This window comes from Corvus cornix, chromosome 19, assembly GCF_000738735.6.
Source record: "Corvus cornix cornix isolate S_Up_H32 chromosome 19, ASM73873v5, whole genome shotgun sequence".
NCBI classification, from domain to species: Eukaryota; Metazoa; Chordata; class Aves; order Passeriformes; family Corvidae; genus Corvus; species Corvus cornix.
In genome coordinates, this window is record NC_046348.1 from 4,123,021 (window position 1) to 4,134,730 (window position 11,710).

An 11,710-nucleotide genomic window follows, 5' to 3' on the forward strand; every position below is an offset into this window, starting at 1 on the left:
GGTGAAGCTGTCTTGCCTTCATTCCATTTGCTTCCAAAGAAAAGTGCAATTTCCTTCACAGAGGGGCTGGGGCTGGCCTGGGTTGGAGCTCACTTGGCACTGCTGTGGAAACCCCTGCAAATCCTGGGCTCAGCTGGTGCCATGGGATGGGACTGGCTGAGCCTGCCCTGCTCCAGGCATCTTCCTCCAGGAGAGGCAGCCAGAGGGCACCAAGCTCCTCTCATTTTTATATTGCAGAAAAAGATTTTAAAAAAGGTGAAGGCGTCTGCCTCAGCCCTGACAGTGATGTTGTAAGGCTGAGAGAGTTGGGGTTGCTCAGCCTGGAGAAGAGAAGGCTCCAGCAAGACCTTAGAGCCCCTTCCAGTGCCTAAAGGGGCTTCAACAGAGCTGGAGAGAGACTTTGGACAAGGGCCTGGAGTGACAGGACAATGGGGAATGGCTTCCCACTGCCAGAGGGCAGGGTTGGGCTATTGGGCCAGAACTGTGGGGCACAATAAAAAGTTTTTTCAAATCTCTTAATGGGAAAAGGCAGTGTAGAAATACCCTCATCCCTTTCCAGAGGGTGGGTGGTCACCTCACAAACAAGGACAGAGACAGGTGTTTCAAGCCTTCTTTGCCTCCATCTTCAGCACTCCTCCCTCCCTTCCCAGTGGAAAACGTGCATTGTCCCGTGGGACACTGCAGAGTCCTGGAGGAGGGCAAGCCCTGCTCAGCAGTGGCCAAAGCACCCCCGTGTGATCCACAGCATTCCCATCCTGAATCCAAAGCCAGCAAGTGCCAGCTCTTGGGAAGAAAGGAGCCCCATCCCAGTCAAAAGCAGAGCAGGGGGAGCACCATGAGAGCTCCTTAGGAAATGCTGATTTCTTTAGAACTGAGGCTCTGCAGAGGCTGGTGCGCTGCTAACAGAAACCTCTTGCTGGCCCTCGACAGCCAACTCAGGAGAGCTCCCCAGAGATGGGGCAACCCCACCTCCCTTTGTCTCTGGAGGCCATGGTGGACACTGGTGGCACAAAGGATCCTTCCTGCTGTGCCACTTGCTCTGGGGAACACTTCACTGCAGTGGGCTGAGCTGCCATTTTCACTTGGAGGCTTTCTGGCCATGAGCACCCTGCGGGCTGAGCCGTTTGGGTGCTCCCTGAGGCGGGCAGGGCTCTGACAGCACAAAGGGCTGATGCCAGGCTGGTGTCCTGGCCCCAGCACTGTGGCATCATCACTGCACCTCCCAGCATGTGCAGTGAAAATCATGCTGACACCCATGGTTCTTCACCAGACTTTTCCCATATTTCTGCATAAAAATCCCAAAGAAATTCTCCTTCATTGCTTCTGTATTACACAATGCTTAGGATCTGATCTCTCTCCTGTGAGGTTGGTGAGGTCCTGGCACAGGGTGCCCAGAGAAGCTGTGGCTGCCCCTGGATCCCTGGAAGTGTCCAAGGCCAGGCTGGATGGGGCTTGGAGCAACCTGGGTAGTGGAAGGTGTCCCTGCCCATGGCAGGGGGTGGGACTGGATGAGCTTAAAATCCCTTCCACCCAAACCATTCTGGGATTCTGTGTTCTGCCCAAACACACAATGGGCCTCAGTTGCTGCCAGTGCCAAACCCATCTGTTAATTGATGGATAAATAAATTCCTGGCAACCACCACCACAAAAGGAAGGCAAACAGCTCCATAACAGGGACCGGCAGAGGCTGAGGTTGGAAATGGGGACATCGAGGGTTCCTTACTGCACAAGCACTTTGCCTGGATTGATGCTGTTGCCCCCTCCAGATGGATTCATACCCCAGCATTTTGTCAGGGAGTGAATAAAATGCTGAGGCCAGATAATTGCTGGTTCCCTGGGAATGCCGTGTTCCGGTGAGGTCACGTCACTGCCACGATGGCACATCCAGCCCCCACGTGGGCAGTGACATGTCCCAGGCCAGTAAATGCTCCTGGAGCTCATGGTCACTTAGGATCATGCTGGGGACTCCTTTTGGGGTTGGATCCAGCCAGGCTTGAAAGCTGCTCCCCCTAATTTTCTTTTAAGTGGGCTATGTATCAAAATGGATTTCTAGGGCGGTAAATTATAATTTAGTGCTTATTATAATATTCATTAAGAGCTGCTGTCTGCTGTAGTGTTACACCAAATACTAATTATTAGAAATTAAGGTGACAGGAGGGAATAATATTCTGAATTGTGTAAGTGGGAGTATTAAGAGCCCAGGAGGGATAAGCAGACAAAGCAGCAGGAGGATTTCCTTTCTACAGGGAAATCAGAGGTAAGAGAATCCCCAGCAGCACAGCACTGGGAGGTATGGCTGCCTGGGAAGGGGACAGAATTAATTAGAGCTACAAAGACACCAAGCAGAGGGGTCATAGCTGTGGGACCATTGGCTTCCAAGTGTTCAGTTTCACCTGGCAGGATCCATCCAGTGGATTGACCTCCAAAGGCTCCATCTTGCCTCAATGTTATTTTTTTAGGTTGTTTGCTCGGTTTATTTATTTTTTTTTTATCCCTCTTCAAGTTGAAATAAAATTCCTACAATGATTTTGTAGCAACCTAGTCTAGTAAAAGGTGTCTCTGCTCATCGCAGGGAATAGATGATCTTTAAGGTCCCTTCCAACCCAAACCCAACTGCAGCAGAGGTGAGACGGATGCAGGGCAGGATGAACAGCCAGGGAAGCAGCCAAAGCCATGTAGGGCATGTGAGGGACATCGTTTTTCCAGTCCCCAGCAAAGGAGAATCATAAACTTCACCCTTTATTGTTGTCTGTGCTGCTCCACACCAAGCACAGCTGTCTCCAAGGCCTCCCTCCAGCAGAACCTCTTTAATCTCATTCCCTCTCTCCTATGGTTTAATTAGGGGGAAAAAAATAATCTCACATGTGAAAGTGATTCCTTTGTTGCCAGACATTTCCAGCTTTTCCATTTTCTCCTCCTTGAGTAGGAAAAAGCCATTTACCATGTTCTTTTCTAAAGCAATTTCCAGGGAGGTCCAGCAAACACGGCCAGGAGCCATCAACAGCCAAGCCCTGACCGAGTTTCTTTGCTTGAGTAAACCAATGTTTTGCCACTAATGGGAGCTGAATGCCCATTTTCTGTGCCCCATTTATTTTATTGCCAGGCCTGGGGTACAGGGGAGGCAGCACCAGGGCAGCTCTCCGGAAATCCCACCGAGGACTCGGAGTGTTCACTCCCATCCCGTTTTATGGTGTGTGATGTGCAAACACATTAGGGAAGAGCTGCTGCACTCACCAGCTGGAATAACTCACAGTGCCTGGCTCTCTCTCTCTCCATCTCTTATTTTTTATTTGGAGTTTCCACGGGGTTGTTTCAGGATGGGGGATGCTCTTGCTCGCTTTGTGCCAGCCAAAATCCCCATGGAAGAAAATTTTTTGCCACAAGAGGAGTTTTTTTTGTTATTAGAATGAAAAAGTATCGTTTTTCCCTGCCCTCTTGGTCCCTTCAGCCTTGCTGTGGGATGAGGACAGGGATGGGAACCCTGAGCCACTGTGGGATGGCAAAGGCAGGAGCTGACCCACCACCAGCTTGAGGTGAAGCAATTAAAGCATGTGGCTGCCACCAGCATTTCCTGCCTGTAATTAATGCTTTTAATGAGGAGGCATATGGCAACCCCCTCCTCCCCCCCGGCATTTTGCCAGGTGTGGGCTTATTAACAGCTGCTAATTACACCATTATTCAGTGTCTAAGTCAAGGAGGGCTGCACTGTGTGCTCCAACTGCCTGTGAATGCTGCCAAAAATTTCTTAGTTTAAATCTTCTGTTTTCTCCTTATATAGGGAACTGAACCCCCGGGGGTTTGCAGGGCAAACCAGCACCCCTGGGACACAGGGCCAGCACCTCCCCTGCTTCACCTGACCCCTCTCCATGCACAGGGCCTGCAAATCATCTGCACATCCTCCTCCTCACAGCCTGAACATGCTTTTTTTCCCAGGGGTGAGTTTTGCTGGAAGTCTGATAGTCCCAGGAGCTGTAGAGGGGCTCAAGGCCATTCCCCATCTGATGGAGTATCCAGCTGCCAGGGGTCCCACGGATCCTCAGGGCTCCCAGGAGGGCATTATCCCAGTAGGAAAACCAGTGGCTTCGTCCCCCTCACACCTCAGTTCTGCTGCTGGGGTGTTCATTGGACCAAGTGCTTGACAGCAAGGCTCTTTCTCCTGCAAAAGTCTCTTGGAAATGTTTTACCAACAGCTGGTTACAGTTTTTACATTGGGTATTAGGAAGTACCTTGCTCCCAGCCTGAGGCTCTGAATATTCCAGCTCCATGCAAGTATTGGGAGAAAATGAACATTATAATCATCCATCTGGAAATTCTCCCCCTCCTTTCCAAGGCCCTGCTCCTGCAGCAGCCTGGTGCTACCCTGTCTGTGCCTGCCTTGTCACCAGTGGGACCTGGGCCATGGCCATGGACACGCTGGATCTGCCTTTGGGAGCGATGGGAGCCTGAGGAGAGTGGGACAAGGACAGATGGAGAGGCCAGTGGGGATGGACTCGGGGTCTGAGCCTCCAGAGACCCCAAAAACACATGGATGTGATTTGGGGTTGGGAATGCCTCACCAATACCGCTGGATCCAGCAGCTGTGGACACGGTGAGTGGTGGCCATGGCAGTGCTGGGGGAACTGCTGGGCTCGATGCTCAGGGGGCTTTTCCAAGCCAAAGAATTCCATGATTCCCTGAGGTGCCACAGCTTGCTGCCCGAGGGCACTGTTCCTGCACAGCTTTCTGGAGCATCAGGATACAGTTTATAGTAAAATATTTCATTATGGTGACTGGAGTGCCAGGAGCATATGTGGCAGGATGGCATTTCTGGGAGCAGGTGGGAAGAGGCAATCACAGGAGGGCCCGAGGCTGGCGTGGGTTAAATCCACACCAGGAGGGTGGGATGGTCAGTCTCAGATTTAGTTGTGGACACGTTTCCCTGGCTGGTGACACAGCAGCACATCAAAATGTGAGCCAGGGGTCAGAGTGGGTCAGGCTCAGCCCAGGGCAACCTTCACGACCAGCATTCCCCACTCCAGCTGGGAAGGAGGCACTGGGGAGAACCCTGGCCTGGTGCTGAAATTGTCTCTCTCTGGCTGGGAGAGGAGTGTGAAAATGGGAATAATTCCTTTTTAAAGGAAAATACAGCGTTGGGGTGTATAACTCAGTAGGGTCCAGCTTTCTGCAAGTCTGTGTGTGATCTCTCCTGGCACAGAACACCCAGGAAAAGTGTCTCCTATTTATTAAGGATAAAACAACTGATTCATCTGAGGAAACACGGTAATTCTTGGTGTCCAGGAAAGTTACACCGAGTTGGAAAATAGACCAACCTCCTGTGGAGCCGAGCCCAGGGCCGGGCTGCTGGTGCCCTCTGCTGACACTGTTCACATCTTACTCGTCTCAATTCAGGGAAGAAAGAATTCCAAACTGTGTTTTCTCTTTTCAGTACACTTTTTTTATTACAGTCACCTCTAAATGATTCACAGGGTTAATGATTTCTAAGCTTCTATGCTAGTAAAGTAGAAATTAATATTGACATTTAATGATAGGACTAAACAGGAGATAAAAAACTGCAGTGGAAAGATGCACAGACTCAGGGGTTTTAAATTAAGTACGGATAGAATAAGTTTAATTAAGACACAAGAGCTTATCAGTCTTCATAACATTTTTACAGGAAAATCTGATTAAACATTAATAAAAGGAACTTTGCTATTTAGTAGGAAAAGGACGCTGGGCAACAAAAAAACCCCAAACAAATATATAAAAAGCAACATAAGGTGAAGTAAGGCAAAGTGATGGAATTATTCATTTCCTCCAGTGGCTTCTGCTCTGTGGAGCAGCAGCGCTGTGCTGAGAAACACAAGCAAACTCTTAATGAGGCTTCGTTTTAATAACCCCTAAAAGGGGCAAGTGCTACATTGTGTTCAAAGGTAACATTCAGTAGCCAGGAAGGTACTTTCAAAGCCCGGTTATCCAACCCAAAACTTAGGAAGTTAACAATCTGAGTTACATTTTACAGCCTTTTCTCCCCTTCCTGCCCTAGGGAGGTGCAAACTGGCACAGTTCAACAGTCCTTAGTCCAGATCCAGGCAGGATGAGCGTAGTAAGGGAAAGATAAGCCTCTGTAATTTTAAGCAAGCTCCCTATGAGCTCTGTTGCCTTGTCAGAATTTCCATTACATTAACTGATCATGCCGCTTCATTTTTTTGCTCTTCTCCTCAACCTCCTTCAGCACATCCTGCAGTTTCTTAGAGCTCTGTGTCAGGAGGGCAAAGCTTTCCTTGAAGTTGCCGGCCCCGTGCTCCCTGCAGATGTTCTCAAGCCCATCAAAACACTGCAAAATCTTCTCCAGCTCGGCCTTGACAGCCTTCTGCTCCTCCAGCTCTGCTCGCAGCGCCTGCTCCGCGGCCGCCTCTGCCCGGCACTGCTGCTGCAGCTGCTGCAGCTCATCCTGCAGCGCCTGGAATTCCTCCTTGCTGTAGGGATACTGCTCCTGCACCCTGTCCTCGGGCAGCAGCACGTTCTTAGGGATGTTTAGCACCAGCTGCAGCAGCACTTCTTCCATTTTAGCGAAGAGTTTATCGAAGTGCTCCTTCATGAAGAGCAGGAATTTCTCAGTGCATTTCCGGATCTGGGAAGGGCTGACTTTGCAGCCGGGAATGCCGTCCAGCTTCTTCAGCATCACGCCCTCCACCACCAGCATCATTTCGAAGAGGTAGTCCTGGAAGGCGATGTAGACGCGCAGCATGCACGTCTGGGGCGTGAAGCCGAAGAACTGCGTCTCGTAGGTCATGGGATCCACCGACATGGCGGCGGGGGGCCCGGGGCGGCCGAGCCGCGAGGGGAAGCCGGGTCTCCCAGGGCTCCCCGGCGCTACCCGAGGCAGCGGGGCCGCTCCTCCCGCTCGGGTTCTGGGCCGAGCACGGGCCCGGGGCCGCTGCCGAGGACGGGGCCGGAGCCCAGCGCTGCCGCCGCCGCCGCTTTCCCGCCTCGCTCGAGCGCCGCCTCAGGGCAGCCCCGCCCGCAGCCAATCAGCGCCCTCCAGGGCACCCGCACCGCCCAGTCACCGAGCGCTCCGTCCCTCGGCGGGCGGGCCAAGCGCCCGGAGAGCGCGGCCGCTCGGCCAATGACAGCACGGAGCGCTGGGAGGGCATGGCAGCGCGGCCAATGGGAGCGCGGAGCGGCGGCAGCGGGCTGCGTACTCGGCCAATGAGAGCGCAGAGCGGAGGGAGGGCGCAGCGGTTCGGCCAATGAGAGCGCAGAGCGGAGGGAGGGCGCTGCGGTTCGGCCAATGAGAGCGCAGAGCGGAGGGAGGGCGCTGCGGTTCGGCCAATGGGAGCTCGGAGTGCCCGGCAGGCGCGGCGGCGGGCGGGCCGGGGCGGGGCGGGGCCGCCAAGATGGCGTACCAGACGTTCCGGCAGGAGTACCTGCAGGTGCCGCCCGTGACCCGGGCCTACACCACCGCCTGCGTCCTCACCACTGCCGCCGTGGTCAGTGCCGCGGGAGGGAGGTCGTGAGGGGAATTGGGAGGGGCTGGGCGCGGGGTAGCCGTGGAAGGGGAGCCCTCAGGCATCGCCCCCGCCCAGAGCCGAGTCTGGAGCCCCGAGGAGCCCCTGAGCGAGGGGATCCCCGAAATAGGCCCCGGGGAGGTGCAAAGTATTTATAAATAACAACAACAACGTGAGAGAGGTGTTGTATCGAGTCTCCCACTTGCCAGAAAACTCACAGTGCTGATTGAGGACTTGCTAGGCTCTTCTTGGCACGCAGGAATGGGTTGCTGGTTTGGGTGTGTATTTTTTTTCACTTGTATTGATCCTTTCAAAATGTTCTCTTCTTTTTCAGCAATTAGAACTTATCACGCCCTTCCAGCTGTATTTCAACCCTGAGTTAATATTTAAGCACTTTCAAGTAAGTGTGTTTTGAAGCACGGGAGGTTTTAAACTGTGCTGTAGAGTTTGTAAGTGCTTGTCTTCTCAAAACAGTGTACTTTTTGTATTAGAAATACACTTTTTAAAAGCTACTGAAGCCAGAGTGCAGACCACTGTACCTTAAAATAGGTCTTAGTTTCGTTTTCTGTAAAGGGGATTTCGGTTTCGCTGTTACTTGCTTATCTTTTTAGACAATAAAAATAAGCTGTCATGTTTAAAGTCCTTGTATTTGTCTTATTTCCAGATATGGAGGTTAATCACAAACTACTTATTCTTTGGACCAGTTGGCTTTAATTTTTTATTTAACATGATCTTTTTGTATCCTTCACCAAGTTGTGTTGGTTCCCCCGGTGAGCAGAGCTCCAGAGTGCAGAAGTGTTGCTGTACCTGCACACAGGAAAAGTTGAGTTCCTGGGAATTCAGCAATGCCAACTTCCTTGGTGTCATGAATGGCCTTCAAGGGGGTCTCCTTCTTAAGTGGTGAAGAATTTTGCCAGTTAACTTTTGTGGTGTTAAGAATGTGTACAAGCCTGATCCTTCAGCTTGGTGCTGACCTGGTGCAGGAGAAAATTCCAGGTAGCTTTTTTGTCTCCTGGGTCGCCCTCTCTGCTGAAGTATCCAGAAAGAGCCAATTGATGCAGTAAAATGATAGAAAACTTTTAAGCTGATGTAGAATTGAATCGTTTTGTGCTTGGATCTGTCTTTAAACTCATTTGCAATGGAATTTTCCTGACCTGTGGCCTCAGATACCGGTACTGCCGCATGCTCGAGGAAGGCTCTTTCCGGGGTCGGACGGCAGATTTTGTATTTATGTTCCTTTTTGGAGGACTTTTAATGACTGTATCCTTTCTGTTGTAATTCCAAGCTCCTTTAGTAAAGCTAAAGATGTGTGAATGAGAGCAGAAACCGTGTTGCTACTGTTACCTTAACATAGTTTGTTGTGCAAGGAGTACTGATATTTGTTTGAGTGGTTTTGAATACTTTGGTATTATTGCTGGTTTTTCAGGTTTTTTTCTGCTTGATCATGGAAATGAGGTTATCAGGGGACTGCTCAAGTGTGGGATCATGCTCAGGTTGTCTATGAAGAATTAATTTATGCTTTAATGAGATTATTCATGCTGCAGGTTCCCTGAATCCTGCTGTAGCTGTTGGATTTGATGGACAGTAGTTTGGTGTACTTGCACCTGGGAAAGTGAAGTTACCAGCTGTGTGGAAAACATGGGATTACAAACTAAGATGTGAAATTCTTGACCTCACAAGTGTTTCCTTAACGACCCATGCCAGCTTTTTGGGCTGTTTGTGAACTTGGTGTTCCTGGGCCAGGCATTCACCATCATGCTGGTGTACATCTGGAGCCGCAGGAATCCCTACGTCCGCATGAACTTCTTCGGTCTCCTCATCTTCCAAGCCCCGTTTCTACCCTGGGTACTGATGGGCTTTTCACTGCTTTTGGGGAACTCCATCATTGTGGATCTCCTGGGTGAGCAATGGCAACAGTCACGAGGATCTGTTCCTCCTCATGTTTTACATGAAACAGAAAATGTGGATAAATCCAAGGGCTAAATACCCTAGTGCTTGGTGTTCTTCTGGTATATTTATACCAGGCTCTTCTGATTTCTAACCATTGTAGCATGTTTTGTGCTGTGATAAGGATGGAAAGAGCTTCTGATGTTTTGGTTTTTTATTGCTTGGAATCAGCCCTGATGCATTGTCTGGCCATAGCATCAGTCTACTGAAATAAAATAGTTTATATTACTATTTCATCAACTCTAATAGAGCCAAAACATCAGTATTTTTAATAATGACAAGGAGTTTTCCCTGTATTAATGTCTTGTAGTGTAAGTTAAGCTTTTTATCTGCTGTTAGCTTTCTTCCTTAGGTTTTGTATTTCTGTATCATATTTTCTGTGAAAGAACCAATGTGTGTTGTTTTCCTGAAAAGTCTAGTGTAAAGCATTTGAGAGCTATAAAGGGGAAGTATTGAAAAATCACCATTTGGCTTTTGTTTCTATACCAGGCATTGCTGTTGGACATATATATTTTTTCTTGGAGGATGTCTTTCCCAATCAGCCTGGTGGTGGGAGGCTCCTGAGAACACCGTCTGTCCTGTGAGTATTGGTGGCTGCTTTGGAAGAGACATGGAGAGAGTGTTTGTTTGGAAAACTCTTTGCAATCCAGTCACATCAGCTTCTGGTGAATTGGGCAGAGACAGAACTGGGGGGAAGTCTGGATTTGCTTTTTCTTTAATTCCTGTTGCCAAAGAAGGAGCTGGCATTTGTGTAAGTGGGGACCAACTTAACTGGGAGAAGAGCTAAAGGATTTTACCTTTGCTTTCTCTGATAACACTTGTCAGGCTTTGCTGACAGCTTTTTTTAGTGGCACCAAAGCTGTGTCCCCTGCTGGGTGTGAACAGTGACTGAGGTATAATATGTAAGATATCTAATGGTTTTTTTCTTCTGTAAGTCATCCTCACTTCACAATTTTGGGAAAAAACCCTCAAGTGTTTATAGTATTGAGTGGTGCTGCTCCCACTGAGGTCCCTCGTGTGGAGGCTCTAATCCCCTGTGGTGCTCTCCCAGAACGGTTCTGAGGGATTTTCATAGAGTCACAGACATTCCTGAAGATGTCTGTCAGAGAATATTTATCTCATAAATAGCAGAAGATGAACCTCATCAGTCTTGGTTTGGGATCTCCTTCCTGGTGGTTCCAAACTGGAGAGCAAGACTTGCGCATAAATCCCACTCCCTGGGCGAGGCGTTACTGAGGGAGGACACTGTTCCATGTGCAGCATGTGAGCAGTCTTGATCTTGTTGTGAAACATGTCTTTTAAAGGATGACCATCCTTTGTGTTTTCCAGGAAAGCAATATTTGACACGCCGGAGGATGACCCGAATTACAACCCCTTGCCAGAGGAGCGGCCAGGGGGATTTGCGTGGGGAGAGGGGCAGCGCCTCGGGGGATAATCAGGGCTTGTGCCAAAACCCAGCCACCCCTGGGAGAGACTGGCCTGGATCCAGTCCCACGTGGGGACTCTCCTTCCCCAGCGCAGAGAGGACTCTTTGACAGCTCTATGGTTTGGAATACAAGCACTTTATGACATGGCAGTCTCACCTGAGACACTTCCAGCATCTTTCCCAATCAGGGAATTCATTGTGCTGGACATAATCTAAATCCAGTGGAGCCAAAAATTTAAAACTGGAAACCATTTCCTGTTAACTTCAGTTAACAAGGCCACACTTGTTTAAAGTGGTTTCTAAAGCATTTTTTTCAAGTTATTTGATACATGAAACTCTATGGGAAACTTTACAGGGGACAAACCCAACTTTTTGGGGTTTAACTCATTTTGTTATTCTTGGATAAAACAACTACAAGGTGATTGAAAGGCCAAGTCACTATTTCAATGGCAAAAGGTTTCTTGATCTGAGGTGCTGCTGTCTCCAGTCGTCTTTGAATTGCAAGGAATACAACATGTAGCATAATGCAGCTTTTCATTTTGCCAGTCGGGTTTGTGGTTTTGGGAATGTTCTGCAGGCCAAAGCTGCGTTTTGGTGGTTTTTTCCCCCAAGGACTGTGTGTTCAGGTGCCCAGTTTTGAGACTGGTGGTTAAACAGGCGTGCCTGCAAAATCCACCCATCCCCACGTGCCCTCTGCTGTTACTGAATGACCTGCAGCACTAGGGAAGGAAACTTGTCTGGAGTCAGGACTCAAATGATGATGAGTTGAATAAAATGTCTTGTGGATTCTTTTTGGTTAATCCTCTGTATAATCCTGTAGTCTTGAGGCAGCAGGTGAAAAAGCAGAGGC

General features: G+C 49.6%; 2 protein-coding genes across 2 annotated transcripts; one reads left to right on the plus strand and one right to left on the minus strand.

Moving 5' to 3' along the window:
• Window positions 1-5,579: 5,579 nt before the first annotated feature.
• MIS12 (MIS12 kinetochore complex component) lies at window positions 5,580-6,972 on the minus strand. Its single transcript, XM_010402519.4, has one exon. The coding sequence runs from the start codon at window positions 6,785-6,787 to the stop codon at window positions 6,155-6,157; it is 633 nt and encodes a 210-aa protein (XP_010400821.1). The 5' UTR covers window positions 6,788-6,972; the 3' UTR covers window positions 5,580-6,154.
• A 386-nt stretch (window positions 6,973-7,358) lies between these two features.
• On the plus strand, window positions 7,359-11,649 carry DERL2 (derlin 2). Its single transcript, XM_039563014.1, has 7 exons — window positions 7,359-7,469; window positions 7,822-7,887; window positions 8,152-8,225; window positions 8,654-8,747; window positions 9,192-9,387; window positions 9,924-10,014; window positions 10,764-11,649. The coding sequence occupies exons 1-7, from the start codon at window positions 7,377-7,379 to the stop codon at window positions 10,867-10,869; spliced, it is 720 nt and encodes a 239-aa protein (XP_039418948.1). The 5' UTR covers window positions 7,359-7,376; the 3' UTR covers window positions 10,870-11,649.
• Window positions 11,650-11,710: the final 61 nt, after the last annotated feature.

Coding starts and splice junctions, on each gene's coding strand:
- MIS12 (XM_010402519.4), bottom strand. CDS start 6,787: ATGTCGGTGGATCCCATGACCTACGAGACGCAGTTCTTCGGCTTCACG.
- DERL2 (XM_039563014.1), top strand. CDS start 7,377: ATGGCGTACCAGACGTTCCGGCAGGAGTACCTGCAGGTGCCGCCCGTG. Junction 7,470..7,821: donor TCCTCACCACTGCCGCCGTG/GTCAGTGCCGCG, acceptor CTTCTTTTTCAG/CAATTAGAACTTATCACGCC. Junction 8,748..9,191: donor TTGGAGGACTTTTAATGACT/GTATCCTTTCTG, acceptor GACCCATGCCAG/CTTTTTGGGCTGTTTGTGAA.